General features: G+C 36.8%; 1 protein-coding gene across 2 annotated transcripts; it reads right to left on the reverse strand.

Annotated features, from left to right (window-relative positions):
* Nucleotides 1–545: 545 nt before the first annotated feature.
* LOC120279057 (TSL-kinase interacting protein 1-like) lies at nucleotides 546–9811 on the reverse strand. 2 transcript variants are annotated; one of them, XM_039285907.1, is made up of 14 exons: nucleotides 9662–9811; nucleotides 7944–8170; nucleotides 7114–7196; nucleotides 6982–7029; nucleotides 6090–6199; nucleotides 3974–4058; nucleotides 3611–3878; nucleotides 3134–3441; nucleotides 2547–2788; nucleotides 2341–2459; nucleotides 2126–2211; nucleotides 1651–2028; nucleotides 1376–1567; nucleotides 546–1286 (listed from the first exon to the last, which is right to left on the reverse strand). In XM_039285907.1, the coding sequence occupies exons 2-14, from the start codon at nucleotides 8044–8046 to the stop codon at nucleotides 1056–1058; spliced, it is 2253 nt and encodes a 750-aa protein (XP_039141841.1). In that variant the 5' UTR covers nucleotides 8047–8170; nucleotides 9662–9811; the 3' UTR covers nucleotides 546–1055. The 2 variants fall into 2 exon arrangements, with proteins under 2 accessions (XP_039141841.1, XP_039141842.1); XM_039285908.1 differs by lacking the exon at nucleotides 9662–9811 and adding an exon at nucleotides 9267–9286.
* Between the last annotated feature and the right edge of the window lie 487 nt (nucleotides 9812–10298).

Raw genomic sequence — 10298 nt, forward strand, 5'->3', positions numbered from 1 at the left:
GGAGCAATAGAGTGAGGCATAAGAACATCAGATTGGTGGGTTATCATACTCCCGACATAGTGGCAGCAGGTAAAGACCACATTGGCTGTGGAGATGAATTAGTTATGCCAACGTGGCAGTAAAGAAAGGAACGATTAGTTGGAAATGTTAGTATGCTCACTATGGAAGTAGATATAAAAGAAGTAGAGCAAGGAAGAGAGGGGGCAGCGAAGAACATTGAAGAAGCTTGGGCCTGGCGTGGTTCTCCGGCGACTCTTCGGTGACCTAGTTGGGAGGGAAGACTTTTGCACATATCTTACTATCGATTCTACTTATTTTCGGGCACAACCCATTGACAACATTACCATCAAGACATCTAACAAAACTCGAACTTGAGATCTCTTAAATATCTCACTTGCTTTTCACAATGAGACCAATACTATTAGGCTATAAATCCTTTGGTCACTTAGTAATTATTGTAAAATAAATTATATAATTTTTTTAATAAGAGGACTATTAAACAATATCCTTGCCCACAACTATAAATTAAAATATCTATATGTATGGAAATGGAATCACGTCACAAGTGAATTCAGGTTAGTATCCTTCCTGTGTTATTAAGTATTCCAATACCATAAAAACAGAATACACAGATCTCTCCAAGCGGAGTACAGAAATTTGGAGGAAGCAAGCAAGAAAAGCTGCAAAACGGGGGGCCACAAGTAATTGCCCGCCCATCGGACGGCCCAACTTTGGCGAACTGCATTGCATCACCAAAGCATTTTTACACTGCCCAGTCTAGCTCAAAGTTCATAAGGATCATCAAATCCCATTGTCCACCACATCCACTGTGAAAGAGTGCCCTTCATAGAATGTTCAGTGCAGTAGAACCAACAGTTCATGTACAAAACAGGTGGAACAGAAACATTATCAACTTGCACCAGTTCCAATGAGCTTTATGTACAAGGGGTACAGACAGCAGCGGAAGCATGCAACTCCATGACATGGTCATCTCATCTTCAAGAGAATCTTGACGCAAATTAGGCCACATAAAACCATAACCATTCAGATTAAAACTATTCTTCACTGGTTGGTGTAGAGTCCAATAAGGCTGATGCTCCTTGAAATTCACTAGCTGGTATATCTTTTCTATCCACGCTGAAGAACGAGCAGTTCTGGAATGCATCAAGGCTACTAGCTATTAAACGATTCAAACCACCAAGGCTAATGCTCTCGTCAATGATCATATCATGCCCCTGATATCTAGAAGAAGGCATTTCCAAATCCAACGGTCCCAAAGAATCTGGCTGCAGGGAACAAATAAAACACAAGCAAATTAGAGACTCATTGATCTATTTCAAACCATGAATGAATTAAGTGTGAGAGAATCAAGTACCCAAAAGACATCTGATAAGCATGGATCCTTGTCGATTTTGTTTTGCTTCTCAATATCAGGCAGTATATCTTCAGCGGACTCTGATACCAATTCATTCAACTCAGCATCAGATGGAATTTCTTCAGCAGCCGCAGATGCAACTTTCAGATATTTGCTTGAAGGCTCATCTAGAGGGCTGGATTCAACAAGATCCTATCCAAAACAAGTGAAATATTCATTGTTTATGAGCCAGCATCTTTTTCTACAGGATAGAACACCAAATTAAAATGGCAAACCTTAAGATAATCCTCAAAGGCCAAGGAATGTGTACAAGTGTTCTCTCTTAAAACAAAATTAGAGGAACTAATCAATGGGTTTGAATCCTCTCGCTTGGCATCTGGGAATGACCGGAAGGAGAACCCATCGCAAGTTTCTTCAGCATGCCAGATGGACTGAGGCAACCTAGTTGGTGATCCAGGTGACTGCTGCCCGGCTATCTGTGCAGCAATAGCTGCATCAAATGAATCATAGCTAGATTGCATTTGCTCTGGATTTGGTGCAGCATAAGTAGAACCAAAATTGGCAGCTTTTGATGCTTCAGACAGTAAATCTCCAACACTCATAAGACTATCAGCCCATTGCCCAGCCGAAAATGTTGCATCATTTCTCGTTCTCTGGTAACATAAAATACAGGGAACAAACATAAGTAGCCAAAACAGCTTAGTCTTAGACAAGTAGACCAAATATGGAAAGCTAAACAATGATATTCACCTGTTCAATAATATCATCATCTCTATCTTCCTTTTCAAATATGCAAGGGGTTTGTCCACAGGAGTCAGGAAGGCCTTCTCTTCGCTCTGTAGAAAGGCAGCAATTCAAAGAAGGAGATACTACTGAATTTGGTTGATCTTTAGAAGGTTCCACACATTTTCTGGAGATGCAACAAAAAGTTGCTGAAAAATCAATGCTCTTCCCTAGAGGAATACCTGTTCTGGCATAACCTTCGTGGTTTGCTCTTGTTTGGATGCTCTTGTCAAGATGAGGAACATCACAAGTTATGGGAATGGTCTCTGAACTATGGGCTGCAACTGGGAACCAGCCATACCTACACAGGAAGTTAAGTCAAATAATTAGTCGTTATAAAGGCAACACAACTTCAAATAGTCTGTCTTCAAACAGGTCAATAACGAACCTTAATCGGAAAATAGTAGGGCTACCAATTGTAGCATACACATCTGCTGCACTTGCATCAGTGTCTTCAATGGTCCATTTCTGGCAACTTGCTATATCTCTCTGCTGAATAATATAGGGAAAAAGAACGAGTTCCCCATATGCTATGCTTGAGTTGCCCCATTTGCGGTTGAGATGTTCAAGAACTGATGATATCCTTTTCCGAGCACTTAAAGTAAGCTCAAGGTGCGGATTTTGGGAATCCTATGAAGCAGGGGATGCAATCAAGAAGTGATGAGGCAAACAATAGTTTTGTGCATGTGTTACTTTAAGTGGAAAATAATGCTTAACATACAGATGATTGCCTTTATCTCTGACAAAGCAAATCTATGCCTTACGCCTGTCATGAGATACCAGTCAAAGTAGAATACAGTTTTTTTTTTTTCAAAAAAAAAAGGGAAGAAAGCTCTGCCTGAGGCTTAGAAAAGAAAAAGCTGATGAGAATTCACATGTAGCGGATCATTTTGGATAGATTGCTAAACAGCTTTAAAAATAATGAAATACAGCAGCAACTAGCAATTTTAGAGAGCAAAGGTAACTTCGCTATACCTTTTCAAGTGCTCTGCGGGTATATTCATCAATTGGGAATAACTGCAGCTTCAGTTTTCCAGAAGGATGTACAAGTGTTTTTCTGATCTGATGTGAGCAGGTTTCTCCCAACAGAAAAGGGGGAGGAGGGTGTGTGATGTCTACAGAAACATTAATATTTTTTTTCCCTGGACAATGCATATTGAAAGTTTGTTGATGATCTCTTCCATTACTTGTATGCTCCAACTGCTCAGCAGCATCAGCAACCAGTGAAATACCAGCCATTGCAGCCTTCTCCCATCTTTTACAAGCAGCAGATACACCCATACCTGCTATACATCCAATAATATGAAGATATTAGCAATTCAAATGTAAGGTTCCCAAAGATTATATTAATAGTTTCCAATTAAAATATGCCTGAAGGCTGTGCACAATGGGCAAATTAAAAACTAAAAGATACGTCCAAGGCTTCAAGTTCCACTTGGTTAAGGACATCACCTGTTCTTCGTTTTTGCCTCACAATTTTTTGAGTGGACAAGTCCTCTTTATTGAAAGTGATGGCTGCTCCACTGCGCCTCCACGAGGCACCTTTAGTAGCTTTTATCTTTGGAGCATTTTGAGTATCAACATCAATCAATTTCACTGGGTGGGCATCAGTTTCTGCTGCCTTACTAAGAAACATTGTCGAAGGTGCAGATGAAGAATTTTCTCCTTGAGAAGGGTGCCTCTTTCTAGTCTTGTTCCGGTCCTTCAAGAGTTGGTTTTCCTGCAGACAAAAAATGTGGATTTAAGTGCCTGAAAAACAAAGGGCTACAACATTCTCGATATAAGCATGGAGAAATACAAAAAGAAACAACTAACCAAAGCTTCTATGAATATCTTGAACCTCCTTGGTTTCAAATGAAGCTTCGAGGCACTGCAGCTAAATTTTTCAAGTAAAGACCACCTGCGATACAATCAAGGAAAAAAAGATGTTGTCCTTATCAAGTAAACATGTGGCATGCTTTTAAAAGGTAGTCCAACTTATGGTATCAGATCAATATGTTCTAAGAAAAAATCTTTGATTAACAATTTCATCACGAACAAATTAAAACTTTTTTGGGCCTCAGAATCTGTAGTAAAAATAACAAGTCCTTGCATGAAGCAAAGAATTTACCAATTATGAGTTCAGTGCTTAAATTCATTCATCCAAAGGTGCTTAACAGAGATCTGCTTAGTACCTAGGGTGAAGAACTAATTTTCCAAATCAAGCATTAAAAATGAGAAGAAAATAAACAAAAACTGAAAATATTTTTCACATACAGTTAAGGAAAAATAACTTGCATTGACAAATCAACAAGACCCATTTTATTCATCAGAACAAATGGGGAAGAATTGGTTACCCTGATTATCAGTAACTGTCACCTGTTACTTGCACCCTATATTATGGATATTTTTCATAAATGAGGACCGGGCATTTGTTATTGTCAGTCTCTTTTTTTTTTGGAAAGAGGAGCGGGGCCAACCCACTAGAGACCCAGGGACGTGCACAAGCCTCGGTGGAACAAGTGGGGACGAGGCCGCGCTCACATGGGCGCTGGAACCACTCGTACACAACCACTATTCACAACTCCCAGAAATGTGCCCTCAGCCGAGAATCGAACTCTCACCACTCGGTGAGAGCTCTATCGGCGACCCGTGTACCAATAGACCCGAAGGTCGTTGGCAATTATTGCCAGTCTCTTGGTGCCCAATACCTTTTAGCTATTTTTCACAATCATCTGGATATCTTTTATAAATGAGGATTGGGTATTTGTCAACTGTGATGACACAGTAGTGCAGGTCTTGAGGATACCTAAGCCTTCCCACTGAAAAGTGTTGTTCACAGGTGGACCTTATATATCATAAAGATTTAGATGCACAGGAAACAAAAGACAGGTGCCTATACTTCAGGTCACATACAAAGGAAACTGGTAACTTGCAACGTGAAATTCATAGGTTCAGCTCATTTTAATTTAATTTAATTTTTTTTATTTTTTATTTTTATTTTTTTTACCATATTACAAGCTAGACAAAATGATGGCTTGTTGCTCCAATCTGCTTTCTCAGCATCAAAAGCATCATTATTAAGGATAGATACATATGATCTTTGTAACCTGGTCTAACATGATAAAATGGCGTGAGAACTAAAATCACCAGACAGAGAAGAGGTAAAAAGTGTGGGATTTATGAATGTGTGAATAGTGAAGCTCAATCAACAAAAGCATCCAACTTCAGCTAAAAGAATACTGCCCCTACAACTACTCAATGCACTTTGGAGGAGGTATTAAAGAAAAATTAGAATAAGAAAGAGGCAACATTCACTTGTGAATAAGCTATTATTCTATGGGAAATAAACAGCAATACTTCACATTTATGACAAGGGTCTGAAAAGCAATGCCAACTCAAATAAATTACCCACGTGCAATTAAATTCCTGCTAATAAAAGCATAATTGTGGCTTAATTCATAACAAGTGTCCATTTTGAAGAGAGTGAGAGAAAACTTCCAGCAAGATGATGACATTGCAATGTGATCAATCTAGAAATATAGCTCAATTATTCCACGAGAAGTATGACAAGTGAGACTGGTAAATAAGACAAAAGCCCTATTTATTCAACGTGGAGTTAACTGCAGTAATATCTCATCTTAAAGGTAAAATGTAGAATCATCATTCAATCTGAGACACCATCAAGGCTTGAAATTTGAAAACAATCATATGCACTGAATCTGCCCTCAAATATACAATCAAAACCTTATCCAGGAGGTACATGAATTCCTAAAATGACTTTGACAAGAGGCTCATTGCCAAAAACAATAGCAGTCTCAGAAAGAAAACATGGGAGATCTCCCATAATTTGACCAAGAAAGATGATTGGAAATTAAAAGTAAACTCGAACACATCTAGCATGCTGAAAAATATGTGTTGTCAAATCTATGGAAAATGGTTAGATAGTTACCATCGAAGCATGGCAGCAATGGTATCCTTCGAATTTTTTGCATCGAGAGAAAAGCCAGGAGCAAGAAGCTTGTTGATGCGTCGTACAAGACGGTAGTAATAATGCCTCACCTGTACACAAAAGTTAAAAAAAATGATAAATATGACTGGAGAACTGTCTAGACTATTTGTACATTGATGACTAAAATAGATCTGGTGCATGTATAAAGATTTTGACTGGCAAGAGACAAATCTTCCAGGTCTTGTCTGAAAACGCAGAAAAATTTTACACGTAATAGAATAATCATGAGCGGGTTTGTCACCATTGTATCACTTTCCTATGAATTGCTTAAAGCACCTTTGGCAAAAATCATGATCACAAACAACCAAATATTGAGGTATTATCAAGTTCAGGCCAAAAAAATCATCCTTGAGCCACTCCCTCAACTTCATTAGAGAACAATAAAAATTGATAACATACAAAATAATCCACAATACTATCATGTCACAAAACAAATACATAACAGTTGATGGCCTTGTTTGTGCAGATAATTTAATGAATTTGTAGCATATCTAAGAAATACTCCAACTATGAATATGTTAATTAGTTTGCTTTGTGGATAATTATACAGGCTGAGTATGCATTGGGTATAATATCATGATTTCAGCAAGTAAATGGTTTTCCCAATTGCTCAAAAAAAGTTGAAAGAATGTTGGCAAAGAAAATTTGATAAATTCTGGCTGCAACCATACTAAATACCATTGCATGAATAAGTTAAATATACCAATAAATGAAACAGGACAATTAAAAGTAATAAGTAGACATAGCATCCTTAGTTATTTCTGTTATTATAAGTACACACATTTTAAAAAAAATAAAAATAAAACAAGATCGCTTCATCCATAGAGGTCACCTGATCTCTATTTTTACTTTGAACACGGCATGTGATCTTTTCAAAATTCTGCATAAAAACAAAAGATCATTAAATTTTTTTGGTAAATAAGGGAAGGACAATTCACTAGTACAGGTTTGGCAGAATAAAAACCTTGCCAACTTGTCGTAATGCATTGAAAAAGTTTTCCTCCTCTTGGCGCGTCCAAGCTGCCCATTGACGTGTCTGTCTTTTGGCTACATTTTCAAACATTTTGTCAAAACAGCACGATGAAAGGCATACGATTACATAGTTATTGAAGGCGGGATTTAGGTGCAAGGCTCCCTAGTGTCCAACCTAGACGCCTTCAAGCCTCAAAGCGCGTAACATTAAAGAATCGTCCTAAGGCGGATGTCTTACCTCGATGCTTGAGGCTATTTGATCACGCCTCAGTAAAGTGCAGCTTCTTTTTTCAGTTTTTAAGAGCAAGATAAATATGAGCCATCAGATGATCATCAAATTAAATTCCAAATCCTACAAATAAGGGCTTTTGTTTTTAGTTTTAAGAGCTAAACAAATATGACTTAGTAAATGATCATCAAATTATATCTCAACCCTTAAAACAAAAAGGTTTTTTTCAATTATTAAGAACTTGATAGTGACAGGATTTCCTCGTGTGATAGTATTTCTTACTAGCAATAGAGTAGCACTAGTGCAGTGATTTTTTTTACTACATTGATAATATGCTATTTCGCTTTATATATGTTTTATTCAAGTTTTAACTTTAAACTTTACTTTTTCTTATTTTATGACATTTTAGTATGTATTATGATCTTTTAAATTTTTTTTGCGCCTTTCATTAGAAAAGTGCGCCTTTGAGCCTTGCGCCTAGATGATTTGACCCCCTAGCACCTTCACGCACCTTGCACTTTTAATAACTATGGCATAGGGTGAATGTAAAAATTAATCCAAAACATTAATGTAGGAAACACATAAAAAGATACCAGGCTTTGCACTGTCTGTATCAATCAAAGAGGGCGAATGTAAACAATCTCCATCCTTCAACAACTCATTGTCCTTTGAAGGAGATTGAACTTCCAATGCCATCAGGATCTGGTGTCAGTTGGTTTAAATTTTTGGCCAAATATTTATCTTCATGATCCCTAGAGATATGAAATCTTCAGGAATTCAGGCTGGAAAAAGGGGTTACTAGAAATAAGGGACGCTGCAACTGCAAAACAGTAATGCACACAGGTTAGTGCCAATAGAGGAGACAAATTCCAAGCATTATCACGAACACAACAACCAATTCATATGCACATGTATATATATATATATATATATATTGTACTAATGGCGTGCATATAAAAAAAAAAGCTTGCCATAAAGAGATTATGAAAACAGAAAGTTGAGAGGGATTTAAGGAAATCAACCAATATCTTAGCTTGTTATGGTCCTACAAAATGGGTTGCCTTGTGCATTGAGTAGAGCATGCCACTGTTAAAAAAATCATTTTCAAGTAAAAAATGAGATGATAAAAACTAAGGGAATGGAAGACATTGAGCTGCTGGACACAATCATGAGCATGCAGCCCCACACACACTCATCCACGGACAATAATAAGCACACACCACGAGTATTAAACTTATCCAGATTAGAAGAGGAATATTAATGGCGCCCAAATCTTGCAGTAGGCATTCATCCACTCATAATAGGTAAAAATTTCTTCTGTTGGCCTAGAGAAAAAAATCATATTCAAACTAACTACTAATATCCAAACATACACAGTATTAATCATGCCAGCTTAAGAAGTTTATTGCAATGTCACTTCTATGACAATTCAAGCTCATTTTTTTTTATGGATATTGGATAAGCATAATTTGAGAAGTAAAAAACATCAACCAGACCAAAATCTCATTTAATTGAACTTTTAGAGTCACCAAGAACACTATGAGATTAATACACACATGTGCGCATGTACACGCATGCACACACACATGACAGTTTAATGCGATTTATATATTCTATGAAGGCATCCTTGACCAATCTTAGGATCTGTCAAATCCCTAGTCACACAAAATTTTCTCACACCATTATGAAGATTATGGAAAAAACTCAAAAAAAGTCACTCAGTGAAAGGAATGACTGGAAATTTACTAAGAGTTACAAAGGATGCATCGGAAGCATATGGTTACAAGGAAAAAGGATGGTTACTGTTCCATAATGGCCAGAACACTAAACTTGGCTCAAAATATAACATTATTTTAAGCAGGTATAAGACCATTTATCCAAGTAAAAAAAAAAATGCATTTGTTTCTACATACTACCAGATGACAAGCATTGACCTAGACAGGTGAATGCTCTCAATACAACCAAAATATGGCAGTGGAAGAGCCTTCTTTCAGGATTGGAGCACATGTATATACCAAGAAATCGAACCAAAGCACCACAAGTATTTTAATCAAGCCCTGCGAGATGGAGCCATGATGCAATTCAAACTAATAAATCCATGCGTCCTCTGATCTGATAAGAAACCCTAAATTAAAGTTTACTGGCTAATCTATGATGCCGAAATCCCTTAAATCTCAAGTTGTATAAACAATTAAAATCAAAGAAGAAATCCACATTGGGTACACAATAACTTGAAAATCGGCAAACTAGAGGACGACTAAACCCGGCGGCAATAGCAGCGATCAATTACAAGAGAAGAATGAAGCCTAACCTGAATTCCGAGAGGATTTGAACGGATGAGACGATGAAAGAGGTCACACCGACCGACAATTACAGCACTAGTCTTGTCTGAAAGAGATTTCAGGCGCAAGAACTCGTGGCAACCTAGGGTTAAAGCCAGAATTCCAAGGGAGAAAAACAAATAAAAAGGAAAGTCATTCAATCTTTATATTTAATTAGGGGGAAAAAATGGCTCCTGACATACCAGATGACGTGGCTTTCTGCTAGGCAATTACAAATTTACAAAAGTATGTTTTGAAACCCGACTAGGGAGTAATCCATAAACCTTTTGTGTCACGGCTCAATAGTTGAATTGGGGTTGAACCGGAGTTGATCCGGTTAAAAATAATATATATTTTTATAATTTTAATTAAATATAAATATATAATATAAATTATAAATTGGTAAAAATTTGAAAAATAATAATACAAAATATAACAAATAAATAATTATTTTTTATAATTTATAAGTACCAATAAATAACAATAACTCTGACAAATCCAATGACTCTTAATATTATATAACAAATCATATGATTTATAAGCATAACAATTAGAATGCATACAAGTGAGGTAAGTCATAAGTATAAATTTGATGATTTTATAAATAAAAAAGTGTAAAATATAAAC

Source organism: Dioscorea cayenensis, chromosome 16 (assembly GCF_009730915.1).
Source record: "Dioscorea cayenensis subsp. rotundata cultivar TDr96_F1 chromosome 16, TDr96_F1_v2_PseudoChromosome.rev07_lg8_w22 25.fasta, whole genome shotgun sequence".
NCBI classification, from domain to species: domain Eukaryota; kingdom Viridiplantae; phylum Streptophyta; class Magnoliopsida; order Dioscoreales; family Dioscoreaceae; genus Dioscorea; species Dioscorea cayenensis.

What these genes read in the sequence shown, in the direction of transcription:
- LOC120279057 (XM_039285907.1), bottom strand. Translation starts at nt 8,046, where the DNA reads ATGGCATTGGAAGTTCAATCTCCTTCAAAGGACAATGAGTTGTTGAAG. An exon ending in GAGGCAAAAACGAAGAACAG is followed by an intron (nt 3,442 to 3,610) that starts GTGATGTCCTTA and finishes GATGTATAGCAG; the next exon opens with GTATGGGTGTATCTGCTGCT. An exon ending in CGAAGGTTATGCCAGAACAG is followed by an intron (nt 2,212 to 2,340) that starts GTATTCCTCTAG and finishes GCCTTTCTACAG; the next exon opens with AGCGAAGAGAAGGCCTTCCT.